Source organism: Microcaecilia unicolor, chromosome 6 (genome assembly GCF_901765095.1).
Source record: "Microcaecilia unicolor chromosome 6, aMicUni1.1, whole genome shotgun sequence".
In the NCBI taxonomy this organism is placed as follows: Eukaryota; Metazoa; Chordata; class Amphibia; order Gymnophiona; family Siphonopidae; genus Microcaecilia; species Microcaecilia unicolor.
The window spans coordinates 31,304,625-31,318,778 of NC_044036.1; the positions used below are offsets into that span (position 1 = coordinate 31,304,625).

Here is a 14,154-nt window from a genome sequence, read left to right on the forward strand (position 1 = left end):
CCGGCATCCAGGGCTATGTTGAGCAGGACCAAGGTTACAGAATGCTGTAATTAACGTGCACTCTTGCTGCATTTAATAACATATGCTATGAGTGAGGCTGCTCTGCATCTCAAGGGGGAGGGAAAGACATCTTAATGTTGAAATTAGCAACTTAATACTGTTAGCAATTTTTGGGGGTTTAAACATATACACCCCGATATTCAAAACCATTTAACTGGCCAGGAACGACACCTGGCCGGTTAAATGGCACTTAACCGGCTATCCAACGATATTCAGCGGTGGATAACCGGTTATCCCTCACTGAATATTCTCAGTTAACAGCTAGGAGATAACCGGCTATACTGAGTGACATGGAGGGGCATAATTGAATGGCAAAGAGCTGTTCCGAACCGTATAATTGAAAAAGATGGCCGACCATCTTTTGTTTCGATAATACGGTTGGGGCCGGCCAAATGTCAGAGATGGCCAGGTTTCAGATGGCCACCATCGTTTTTCACTGATAATGGAAACTGAAGCCGGCCATCTCAAACCTGGCCAAATCCAAGGCATTTGGTCATGGGAGGAGCCAGCATTTGTAGTGCACTGCCCCCCCCCCTCACGTGCCAGGACACCAACCGGGCACCCTAGGGGGCATTGCAGTGGACTTCAAAAATTGGTCCCAGGTGCATACCTCCCTTACCTTGGGTGCTGAACCCCCCAAATTTTTATTTTAGTTACATTTGTACCCCGCGCTTTCCCACTCATGGCAGGCTCTATGCGGCAGGCAATGGAGGGTTAAGTGACTTGCCCAGAGTCACAAGGAGCTGCCTGTGCCGGGAATTGAACTCAGTTCCTCAGTTCCCCAGGACCAAAGTCCACCACCCTAACCACTAGGCCACTCTTCCCCCAAAACCCACTCTCCACAACTCTATACCACTACCATCAGGGCCGGTCTTAGGCAGAGGCGACCAAGGCAACCGCATAGGGCCCCGCGCCTAAGGGGGCCCCGCACAGCACGCCAAAGGGGGCCCCACGCAGTGCGCCTCAACTCTGCCTCACTCGTGCCTCTGCTCCGACCTCCGCCACTGCTCGCCTTAGTCACCTGAGATGATCCCCATTCCCGCAGCTCGGCCGCTCCGCTCCCATCACCTCCGGCGCTGCACCCACCCCCGGCTTGGGCCCGCTGAGCCCGCCGTCAGCTCCCGAGTCCCCCGGAGCCCGGCGACTGAGCGATGCCAGCGAGCCAGCCCAGGCAGCGATGGCCCCGCCCCCGACAGCGACGACAGACAGTTGCAGCGCGACGGCTCACCTTCAGGCTCCAGCTTCCCGCTCAATGTCCCGCCTTCTGATGTATTTCCTGTTTCCGGATGCGAGGGCGGGAGTCACTGAGCAGGAAAAGCTGGAGCCTGGTCGGAAGTGGTAAGGACGTGAGGTGAGCCATTGTTGCTGACGCCAACAGTTGTGCACTTATACCAAATCGAAAGCGGATTCCATGCAGGCAGGAGATCAGGAGAAGTGTCTCTCTCATCTAACGACGCTTGCGGACGGTGCAAGGGTTGGAAATGTCTGCCTCCCTGAGAGGAATTTGGCCCAACAACATTAGTTGCTGGAGAAGCTGAGCAAGTAAGATCTTCTGGCTTGGAAGAGGCTGTTTCTAACATATCTGGGTTATTTTCACATAGATCTGCAGATATTTCTCCTGATAAAAATTTGGATGGCAATAGCAGATTTAGCTAAAACACTGCTTCCAGTAATTAATGTTATGAACCTCAAATTAATCATTTGGAAGCTAGGCTGCAATCACAGGAAGATAAGATTACTAAGCTAAAATCTGAGAATGGAAATCATGAAGTAGGTACAATCAGTTCAAACTATTTTAGTAACTGATGTGGCTACTTGCCTCTCTGGTTTGATGGGTTACAGAGTAATAGGGGAATTTGAAAGTACTGGATCTTTTCTTAATATTTTTCCTTTATTCTCCTTTGTTATGAGAATTGGAACTACTAATTGTAGTGGACTTGAACTGAATAATTTCTGGGGACGGGAGGTTTCATGATAGCATTGTGCTTATTATTTCAATCAGTTTTTTAATACAAGTTTAGCTTCATTTGTCTTTATTTCATAAATAAAATTTCATAAATAAAAAAATGTTCTAAAAATTGAATAATCTTATCAATGGGGTGGAGCTAGGGTGGGGGCGGGGCTAGGGTGGGTGGGGCTAGGATGGGCCCCCCCCCAAATTGGTCTGCATAGGGCCCCGCACTTGCTAAGACCGGCCCTGACTACCATAGCCCTAAGGGGTGAAGAGGGGCACCTACATGTGGGTACAGTGGGTTTTGGGGGGGATTTGGAGGGCTCCCATTTACCACCACAAGTGTAACAGGTAGGGGGGGATGGGCCTGGGTCCACCTGCCTGAAGTGCACTGCACCCACAAACAACTTTTCCAGGGACCTGCATACTGTTGTCAGGGAGCTGGGTATGACATTTCAGGCTGGCAAAAAAAAAATTTTTTTATTTTTTTTTTGGGTGGGAGGGGGTTGGTGACCACTGGGGGAGTAAGGGGAGGTGATCCCTGATTCCCTCCGGTGGTCATCTGGTCAATTGGGGCACTTTTTTGAGGCTTGGTCGTGATAAAAAATGGACCAAGTGAAGCTGGCGAAATGCTCATCAGAGCTGGCCATCTTTTTTCCATTATCGGCTGAAGCTGGCCATCTCATAACCACGCCCCCGTCCCGCCTTCCATACCCTTCCGAAACGCCCCCTTTAACTTTGGCTGGCTCGGTGACGGAAAGCAGTTGAAGCCGGCCAAAATCGGCTTTCCATTATACCGATTTGGCCCGATTTGTGTAGGAAGATGGCCGGCAATCTCTTTCAAAAATAAGCTGGATAGGCAGCTATCCCTGAATATCCAGCACATAGCCGGCTATTGTAAACAATCACATTGAGCCACGTAAATTGCTGAAATAGCTTTGGTCAGTTTATACCTAACCGGCTATCTCCGAATATTAACATAGCCGGCTAAGTTTAAACCTGCCAAAAATAAACCGTATATTCAATGCCGGTCACCATAAATGGCATGGCATTGAATATCCACGCTGATCGTCGACCACAAGAGTTAGCCGGGCTCCCTCCCGCAGTCTATCGGCCCCATATTTTTTCCAGAATGCGTCGTACTTAACTGTCTGTCTCTGGTTCACATGATGGTAAATTGCCAACCAGTGTTCAGTCATGAATGATTATAACCTGAACAGAACGGTGGGCATGGCTCTTGACTGCCTTGTTGGGTAGAGTGGATGGACTTTACAGGCCTCTTACTGTGTTTCTGTGTATTTACGCTTCTGCACTTGCACCAGTTCTATGGCTGGTTTAATTATGGATAGGTCAGTGGCGTAGCTATGTGGGGCCACGGGGCCTGGGCCCCCGTAGATTTGGCCCTGGACCCCACCGTCGCCTACCTTTGCTGGCGGGGGACCCCAACCTCCACCAGTCGAGGTCCTCTTCTTCCGGCGCAAGGTTTCGTTCTGTTTCTGAGTCTGACGTCCTGCACGTTTGGACGTCAGACTCAGAAACAGAACGAAGCCTTGCACCGGAAGAAGAGGACCTCGGCTGGCGGGGGTTGGGGTCCCCCACCAGCAAAGGTAGGCGACGGCGGGTTGGCGGCAGGAGGGGTGGGTCGAGAGGGTCGTTGATAGGGGAGGGTCAAAGTTGGTGGTGGTGGTGGCGGCGGGGGGATGGGTCGTCAGCGGTGGGGGGGGGGGGGCTAAAATGTGCCCCCTCACCTCGGGCTCTGGGCCCCCCTCCCGCCGAAGTCTGGCTACGCCAAAGTCTGGGATACGTAAAGGTAAGGCTTGCCAATGCCTAGTTACTCTAGTTCTCTATAATGCAATTGGGGCACCTAGATTCAGTTTTAGAATAGATTCTATATAAGGGCTTCTGGATAAAAGACCTCTATCGACTTCGGTTGGTACAGAATACTGTACTCCATGTTATTAATAGAGCCGGCAAAATCACCATATTACCCCTTTATTAAAATCAGTCCACTGGCTTCCCATTTCCCATAGGATCACCTTTAAACTTTTTCTCCTAGTGCTTAAAACATTGTCCTCAGGGGAACCTGGCCCCTGGTAGATCGGGTCTCACGCAGGATTGCGAGCCACCTGTTCTGGTAATTGTAGTGGATCTGGACTGGTCTTGACATCCATGGTATGAGGACAGAAAGTGACCAATATTAGATCAGGCCTTCCAATGACCATTCTCCCACTAGAGTGCTATCTAATCCACAGGACGCCACAAAGCGAGGCAGCATGAGCCAACAGAATTTCTTGGGCGTGGAGGAATAGCCTAATGGTTAGTGCCATAGACTTTGATCCTGGCAACCTGGGTTCGATTCCCACTGCTGTTCCTTGTGACCTTGGGTAAGTCACTTTACCCTCCATTGCCCCAGGTACCAAAACTTAGATTGTGGAGCCCTCTAGGGACAGAGAAAGTACCTGTGTACAGCACTGTGTATGTCTAGTAGCGCTATAGAAATGATTAGTAGTAATTGTACCTTTCTCGGCAGTTGGTTCAGTATCTGCCTTCACACACACTTAGATCTCTTAGTCAAGGCCAGCTTTCCATACCTAGTTATAAAGATCGAGTTCACAAAGACACCAGAGCATCTGTTTTCTCCGTACAAGAACCATAGTTATGGAACTCATTGCCTCTACATCCGAGACTACAAACATCCTTCACCCAATTCAGAACCAGCCTTAAGACTTCTCTTTTCAATGATTCATACTGTTCATTTCTCCTAAATTGTCCAGAGGGCCTCTTGGGACCGTGAGAAACACACTAGAGTTTACCTTTTGCTTGTTTGTTTACCCCCCCTACCTTTTCTATTTTAGAGTTCTCCCCCTCCCCCCCCCCTCTTTCCTTCACTATCTGTCTTGGGTTAGTTTGCTTTGGAGCTCATTTTCAAAAGAGGAAAATGTCCAAAAAGTGGCATACATCTGCATTCAGACGTTTTTCTCACAAAAACGTCCAAACTGGTATTTTCAAAACCAATTTTTAGACGTTCGTCTATGAAGTCCGTCAGAAGTGCGTTCAGATCACAAGGGGGCGCGCTAAGGGTGGGAGCTGGGCGTTCCTAACACTTGGGTGTTTTTCAGCCATAATGGAACAAAACAAAAGTGTCCAGGACTAAAACTAAGACATTTTGGGCTAGACCTGTTTTTATAATGAATAAGGCGCTCAAAAAGACCAGATGACCACTGGAGGAAATCAGGGGTGACCCCCCAATAGCCCCCAGTGGTCACTGACCCCCTCCCACTCCCACAAATGTGAATACAAATATGATTTAGCAGCCTCTATGACAGCCTACCTAACACCCTAACTCTTTAAAGTTGTGTGGCCGAATTTGCAACTTGTATGTGTAATTTTTAGACTAAGAGCAGTTGTGACCGTAACTTAGCTAACAAGCCACTAATTTAATGACCAATCGTTGACCATAATTGGAGCTAATTGGCAGCAGTTATATGCAGTCCCTAGTCAATATTCTGACTTTGCATGCACAAATTCCAGAATGCACAGGGGGGGGGGGGGGGGGGGGGTGGTTGAACTAGAGAGGGATATGGGTGGGTCAAGAGTTTTTTTTTTTTGACAGTTGTGCATGTGGGTTATACAATACCTGTAATTATGCACCTAACTTCCTACAGTTGTGTGAGCCATTTGGCTAGTGTAAGTACTTCCACCAATTATTATTTATTTAGATTTTGCTCTCACCTTTTTCAGTAATAGCTCAAGGTGAGTTACATTCAGGTACTCTGGATATTTCTCTGTCTCAGGAGGGCTCTCAATCTAAGTCTGTACCTGAGGCAATGGAGGGTTAAGTGACTTGCTCAAGATCACAAGGAGCAGCAGTGGGATTTGAACCGGCCACCTCTGGATTGTAAGACTGTGCTCTAACCACTAGGCCACTCCTCCACTCTTAAAGTTAGGCATGTAAATGTGGACTTATGGTAGTATTTTATAACAGCAATTCTGTGTGCCATTGCCAGTGTAGAATCTGCGCTTAGCGCTCAGCACCCTGGCACTCAAATTTAGGCGACCTTTTGAGAATTACCCCCTGGTGGTGTAGCCTGAACTCTGCATCACGCGATATGAAAGAAACGTTCTAGTAATGGTTGTAAGAAATTTGTAAGATGACAGCAGAGAGGCAGTTTATCTTGTTAGGCAGACTAGATGGTCTTTTTCTGCCATCATCTACTATGTACCTATGTCATTCATTTGCCCAGATAAAGGTGACCTGGTGGAGGTGTACCTGCTGGACACCAGCATCCAGAGCAACCATCGAGAGATAGAGGGGAAAGTGTTCGTAACAGATTTTGAGAATGTCCCAGACGAGGATGGTACTCGCTTTTATAGACAGGTGAGTGAGGGGGTTATTTTGTGACCATTTCATTGGCAGTCATTTGCATGATCTTAGCATGTACTGTGTTGATATTTCTTGACTAACTGTGATATCTTGTTATACTGATCTTCACCCTTAATCCTGATTGTGTTAGATCCAGTGGTGGTTTTCCGCCAGGTCACCGACCCAGAACCTTCAGTCACTGCCTCCGAACTTTTCTGAACCTGCTTTCTTTGTTCCTGGTACCTTTTTTTGCAGTAACTTCCTGGGTAGATCTGGGTTCCTGTATGTTAAGCAGAGGATGAGTAATAGCAGTGTAACAGCACCTAACTCTGGCGTCCTTTTACCAAGCTGAGCTCGTGGTGGGGGCCATTTCTCCCATGCGCCAGGGTCCTTTTTACCACAGCGGGTAGAAAGTCCCCAGACTTACCGCATGGCCATGTGGTGGGCAGGGACGTAGCCAGGCCAGAGGGTGGGAGGGGGCCAGAGCCCGAGGTTGGGGGCACATGTTGAGTGCTGCCTCGCCTTCTCGCCCCCTCACAAATACCTTTGCTGGTGGGGGTCCCCACCAGCCGAAGCCTTCTTCAGTGCGGTCTCCGGCACAGCCGTGTTCGCTGCTTGCCCCCTGCTCTTCTTTCTTCTTGCTCCTCCTGTGCACGCTGCAGGGGCCCAGGCCCCTGTGGCCCCCCGTAGGTACGCCCCTGCTACGCCCCTGGTGGTAGGGAGCCTTTACCGCCAGCCACTGAGGTGGCGATAAGGGCTTCCGTGGTAACCTGCCGTGCAAGCCGTTTCTGGGGGGTTTCTTTTTTCCCTCGGAAATGGAGTGCATGTTGGACCGGTGCCACTTTGGACCGGCGCTAGATCGCTAGTCCCGATCTAGCATTCGGTAAGACCGCGTTGGGCTTACCAACTCCTTCTAAGAGACCCCCTCTATGTAAAGAGTCAAGGGCAGGGGTGGGCAACCTGCGGTCTGCCATTGAACTTTACGCAGTTTATGAGACTATTTTTTATTTATTTTTGTTACATTTGTACCCCGCGCTTTCCCACTCACGGCAGGCTCAATGCGGCGGGCAATGGAGGGTTAAGTGACTTGCCCAGAGTCACAGGGAGCTGCCTGTGCTGGGAATCAAACTCAGTTCCCCAGGACCAAAGTCCACCACCCTAACCACTAGGCCACTCCTCCACTGTTGCTACTATTTGAGATTCTACATGGAATGTTGATATTCCACGTAGAAGTCGGCCCTTGCGGATCACCAATGTGGCCGCGCAGGCTTCTGCTTCTGTGAGTCTGACGTCCTGCACATACGTGCAGGATGTCAGACTCACAGAAACAGAAGCCTGCGCAGCCTTCTACATGGAATGTTGGAAGTGGAATAGCAACATTCCATGTAGAATCTCCAATAGTATCTATTTTATTTTTGTTACATTTGTACCCCGCGCTTTCCCACTCATGGCAGGCTCAATGCGGCTTACATGGGGCAATGGAGGGTTAAGTGACTTGCCCAGAGTCACAAGGAGCTGCCTGTGCTGGGAATTGAACTCAGTTCCTCAGTTCCCGAGGACCAAAGTCCACCACCCTAACCACTAGGCCACTCCTCCACTATGTGAAGTATACACAGGAAAAGTAATTAACCAGGAGTTTTGTCATTTTAAACTACTGTATTGTGCTATTATTTTCAGAGTAGCCACTCTAGCAGTTTGTTTTAGTGTCATTTTTTTTCTTATTTATTTATTTATCACAGAAAGTGTATGGAACTGTGAATTTCAGGTTTTTGACATTGCATAATGTTGCAGCCTGGTAATATTCATGTGGCCCTCTGTGTATAAAGGTTGCCCACCCCTGGTGATGCAGGTCTCCTGCTGTATTATTAGTACCTCAGAAAAGGACTGTGACAATGATAAGTAGTAGTAGTTAGCAAGCTTCATGTTTGGTTTGAAAAGGTTCTGTATGCTGCATGTACGACACTGTGTGGACGCCTGTCCTTGCACTGACTGACTGCACCTCTCTGGCAGGCCAGTAAGTGTGACAGCCACGGCACTCACATGGCCGGGGTTGTGAGCGGCAGAGATGCTGGGGTAGCCAGAGGAGCCAATGTACGCAGTCTTCGGGTGCTGAATTGTCAAGGCAAGGGGACCATCAGCGGAACCCTTTCAGGTGAGTGGCAACTCTGCAGAGGCTACCGATTCAACATAGCATGCAGTGGCGTGCCGAGGGCAGGGCGGTGGGGGCGGTCCGCCCCGGGTGCACACTGCAGGAGTGGTGCAGGGAGCAGCTGCGCAGCTGTCCGCTCTGCCGGTTCCCTGCTCCCTCTGCTGTTACTTCCTGTTCCGAGGCAGAGGGAGCAGGGAACCGGCGGAGCTGACAGCTGTGCGGCTGCTCCCAGCAGGTAAGAAGAATTCACCTGGGGGGAGCTTGGAGGTGATGCGCTGAGGGGGACGCTGCACCCGGGGGAGGGGGGGTGCGCAGAGGCGAACCGTCCCGGGTGGCAGCCGACCAAGGAACGCCACTGATAGCACGAGCACAAGGTTTCAAAAGAGGCATGTTTCAATGCAGCTGTGTCGCTATGTGGCCAGCTGCCCCAGGGAAAGTTTGTAACTCAGGAAATGCTCTGTCCATGTATCAAAAGACTGAAATAACAAAGTCACTAATTTCTTTCAGATCTCTCTGCTTCCTTGTCCTGGCTCTTTGTTCCTCTCACGGACTCTTCTTAGATCTGTGTCACTTCTGCTATTCCTTTCCTCCAGTGCTATGACGAGGTTGGAATTTCATTTTCTTTCAATGCCTTACATAAGTCCACGGGATACTAAATTTAAGCCTTTCTCTTTCTGTTCGTCAAACCTTGACATCAAACTAGCTGATTATCATATTAGCAGAATCATCACGGAAAATGCTGGGGATTTGTAACAGAGATGTTTGAGGCTAAATTTCCAGCAGTGCATGAAACTAAAGAACACTTTCAAACATGTATAAAAATAATCCCTGGATTTTCTAGCACAAGGCAAACTCATGATAAGCAGCATGAAATGTATTTTCATCTTTTGGAATTGCCAGGTACTTTTGACCTGGGTTGGCCACTGTTGAAAACAGGATACTGGGCTTGATGGACTTTTGTTCTGTCCCAGTATGGTGATAATTATGCACTTGTAAATTAACTTTGAAAAATGGGTGTGTGTGCGCACATGCATGCTGTTTGAATTTGCGGGGCAATATTTACACGTAAGATATTGAAAAGCTACGTTCTGTGTGTAAGATAAGCAAGCCAAGGAGCGGGAATGACCGAAGCGATGAGTCAAGAGCAGCTGGTAAAACTTTATTATGTATTCGCTTGGAGTCAGCGCAATTGAAACAATGGACAAACGTTCAGTGGAGCGTGGACCCTACACGGTTCGTATTTCGGCCTATATCTTCATCAGGAGTCCAAGCATACAGCCGAAATAAGGATAAGGAGCAGCAGTGAAGCTTGGCACAAGGCCAAAAGTGATCGTAGTGCAACCCAGATTTCCAGAAAATACATGATGTCAGCACGCGAAATGTCCCTTGCTTTTGAGTGTATGTAAAGTTGCATGCATGATTGGAAGGTATGGAAAATCCACATTGTGTGCATGTGACCAGTTTACATGGATAATTCCTAAAGGCTAACTAACATTTTGAGAATTTCCTCCATTCAGTGCATATATATGTATCTCCCTGTCTGCATATGATGGGCGATGCATGGACCAGTTCGATTGACCAGTTTAGCTTTTTCTCAATGTGTAGCCGCCTCTGATGCTTGAATTTTGATCTTGCTCAATATGCATCAGGGGCGTAGCCAGCCCTCCAATTTTGGGGATGCTCAGGGTGGACGGGGGGGGGGGGGGGGGAGGAGGGGGCAACACATTCCTCTTTCCTCCCCTCTCTTCCCCTCCACGTGTGCTAACTATACCATTGCTGGTGGGAATGTCGAGGCATCGCCAACCAACTAAATACAGCGCCCTAGCCGCTCCCCTCCTCCTTGTGCTGCTTCCTTCTTGCAGAAGTTAGCGATGCGCCTTCAGTCATCGATGTCTGCAGGAAGGAAGCAGAGCATGCATGAGAAGTCCCGCCTTCTGACGCTTAAGGCATGCCGCTGACATCTGCAGGAAGGAAGCAGCGCAAGGAGGAGGGGAGCTGTGGCACTGTATTTATATAGTAGGTGGGGCTTCGGAATCCCCGCTAGCAAAGGTAAAGGGGTCCTGCAGTTCTACAGGGGACAAGAGCCTAAAGTGTGGGGAGGGGGGAGTTCAGACCCCCAAGGACCCTTGTGGCTATGCTACTGATATGCAGAGACTACAAACGAGAAATGTAAACCACTATATTTTGCCTAATCATTCTACCTAGTAGCGGTGGTTTTCTAAGGTCCGATGTCTCTTTCTTGCACCAGGTCTGGAGTTTATCAGGAAAACGCTGCTTGTACAGCCTTATAGTCCACTGGTTGTGCTCCTTCCCTTTGTTGGGGGGTACAGCCGCACCCTGAACGCTGCCTGTCAATTTATGGTCCGCACGGGGGTAGTGATGATTGCAGCTGCTGGAAATTACAAGGATGATGCCTGCTTGTACTCTCCTGCATCGGAACCCGAGGTACCTTTCAGTATTATCCTTCCATCCTTAACAAGGGATTTGATTCAGACCTGGAGGGGGAGGAGGCTCACTTATAAAAGCTTGGAATCAGCAGTAAGGTCTCAAGGTCACTGTTAATTGTCTTAATATATAAGAACTGTTATTGGCTCAAGTAATCCCACAGTCCATCGTCAGATGTAAGCTTTTTTTATTTTTTTAATGATAATCCTGTCCTGAATAAAAGTCAATCTGGTTTCAGGCACTTCCACGGTATAATTTTGGCATCATCGATTGGCTTTGATGCTCTGTTGGAAGAGTTGGATAAATAAATAAGTGGGAACGCGTGTGGAGCATGATTCATGGACTTCTTTCGAACCTTTCCAAGTGCACGTGTGTGTATAACTCTGTTTTCTGTGGTTGTCTTTGACTTTGAGAAAAGAGACGAGGGATGGCTTTGTTCAAAGTGAGGGTAGTTGTGGGGTGTCGGTTTTGGGTGGTGATAAAAATGGAGGCTGTTGGGGAAAGAGGAGTAAGTGGGAATTAGGGTAGGTGGGAGGTAATGACAGGAGGTGCAGGTGAAGGTAACTAGGTGGGAGATAGTTTTGGGAGGTGTGGCAGTTGGGGCGGATAGGTAATTTAGGAGTTAGTTTTGGGTAATGTGCACACTATCTGGAAAAGACTATATTCATTCCAGAATGAAAGGAAATGGCACAAAAAGTTTTTTGGCTGCTTGTCTCTACTTTAAACTAGTTGGGTCCTCCCGTCTGACTGATATAAGTACAGCTCTAAGATAAGTATATACTATTCTTTTTAGATGTAATAGAGAAGAAATTAAATTTATATTTATTGAGTCTGGATAGATTTTTATTTTCTTTTAGTTACATTTGTACCCCGCGCTTTCCCACTCATGACAGACTCAATGCGGCTTACATGGGGCAATGGAGGTTTAAGTGACTTGCCCAGAGTCACAAGGAGCTGCCTGTGCTGGGAATCGAACTCAGTTCCCCAGGACCAAAGTCCACCACCCTAACCACTAGGCCACTCCTCTCCTCCGCAGTTGCTACTATTTGAGATTCTACATGGAATGTTGCTATTCCACTAGCAAACATTCCATGTAGAAGTCGGCCCTTGCAGATCACCAATGTGGCCGCGCAGGCTTCTGCTTCTGTGAGTCTGACGTCCTGCACGTACGTGCAGGACGTCAGACTCACAGAAACAGAAGCCTGCGCAGCCTTCTACATGGAATGTTGCTAGTGGAATAGCAACATTCCATGTAGAATCTCCAATAGTAGCAACATTCCATGTAGAACCTCCAATAGTATCTATTTTATTTTAGTTACATTTGTACCCCGCGCTTTCCCACTCATGACAGACTCAATGCGGCTTACATGGGGCAATGGAGGGTTAAGTGACTTGCCCAGAGTCACAAGGAGCTGCAGTGGGAATTGAACTCAGTTCCTCAGTTCCCCAGGACCAGAGTCCACCACCCTAACCACTAGGCCATTTGTTTAAAAAATTTTGTCTGTTAACCGATGAGGAGGTTGGTGTTGAAATTTTGCTGTCAAGTTACACCGCTGAAGTTTTCAGAATATAAGTGTAAGAATAATAAATGACTGTGGGATAGAACTTGATGGTGTTGAAATCTGACAGTGACATCTAATGGTTAGATATATTATTGCACTTGGTTTCATTTTACTTAACTTTTGACATGGGCCCCACTTACCTAACTGGGCAGTTGATCCCACACAATCCACCTCACTTGTGATCACAAGAGGGTAATTATCTGATGATTTCACCACCAAAAGCTGGTATCTGCTATAGTTCATAAATGTGGTTTGCACAAGACATCCCAGATTAGTGGAACAATAAAGTGTTAAGCTATACAATTATGAATGTCTTTTAAACATGCTTCACAGATCTTTTAGTTTATGGCTTTTTGATATGTTGTGTGAGGTTGTTTTATGCATTTGCTTGTGTTATATGATGAGCTATGTTTATGATAAAAAAATTGAAATTAATGAATGTATTATGCAGGAGGAACGACAGATTCCCCTGAAACAGCCTTCCCCTTTTCGCCATAATATTATGAGGAAGTGGAGGCAAACGATAATTGGATGGAAAAGAACTTAGATAAGTCTAGTCAGAAAAACCTGGGTAATGTGATAGATTCATTGCACCACACTGCAGGACACTTTCATTAATATCACAATATTAGTCAGAACCTGAAGTATAATTAGCATCACAGGTTAAACTGCCTGCTCCTAATATACTTTCCCTGAAGAGACTTCATCCTGGGCCGTCAGCAATTGCTGAAGCTAATGACAGAGGGAGTACCAGATGCACAGAAACTGCCTTTAACATGGAGCTGTGCCCCCAGCCCACCCAAAATGTTTGGTCTGGCTACGCCACTGTTCACAGGATTATGGATGCCTTTTTTAGTACAGGGTGGAATGCTGGGTACACAGACACGACCTTAAACATGGCGCTATCCCCCCTGGCTCTCTGTTCCTTACTCAAGTCCTTGTAATTGGTGGTCTCAGTGGGAGTATTTTCCATCACGGCACCCAGCTGTATTTGGGGTAGTGCCTGCAGAAGGGTTCAAATCCCTTTGCGTGTCCTGGTGTAGCCATCACTCCTTCCAAGGACAGACTCAAGGTGACTCACTTGTTTCCTTGTCTTTCTAACATTTGTAATGTCACAGCCAGCAGGGCTACTTGAGCCAGGGGGTACAGAGAGAGTGGGAAGTGGACCAATGACTCCAGGAGAACGGGAGATAAGATTTCAAAGAACCACTTTATTCAATGACTCCAGTGGCAAAATCAGGTCAAATTCTAGAAATAATATACACAAATATGGATCTTACCTGTCTTCTTTGTAGATCCATATTTGTGTATATTATTTCTAGAATTTGACCTGATTTTGCCACTGGAGTCATTGAATAAAGTGGTTCTTTGAAATCTTATCTCCCGTTTTCCTGGAGTCATTGGTCCACTTCCCACTCTCTCTGTACTGTTATATTTACGTGGGAGTTAGTGTTCATCCACTTAGGTGGATTACTCTCTACTTGAGCCAGGGGACATGTTGTGGGAGAACTGGAATTAGCATGATCATGGCAGTGGTGCCACCCAATAAACCAGGGTTAGCTGGCTTGGGGGGAGGGGGCTCCGAAATGGATGCAGTGGGCAGGCTGGGGGTGAATACAGATGT

At 47.7% G+C, this 14,154-nt stretch overlaps 1 protein-coding gene across 1 annotated transcript in view; it reads left to right on the forward strand.

The window, feature by feature from the left end:
* The window catches only part of PCSK9 (proprotein convertase subtilisin/kexin type 9), a 54,472-nt gene that overhangs the window by 25,480 nt on the left and 14,838 nt on the right, over positions 1–14,154 (forward strand). Inside the window, exons 4-6 of the mRNA XM_030206392.1 lie at positions 6,256–6,389; positions 8,385–8,526; positions 10,772–10,968. Coding sequence (XP_030062252.1) covers positions 6,256–6,389; positions 8,385–8,526; positions 10,772–10,968 — 473 coding nt within the window. The remainder of the gene's footprint in view (positions 1–6,255; positions 6,390–8,384; positions 8,527–10,771; positions 10,969–14,154) is intronic.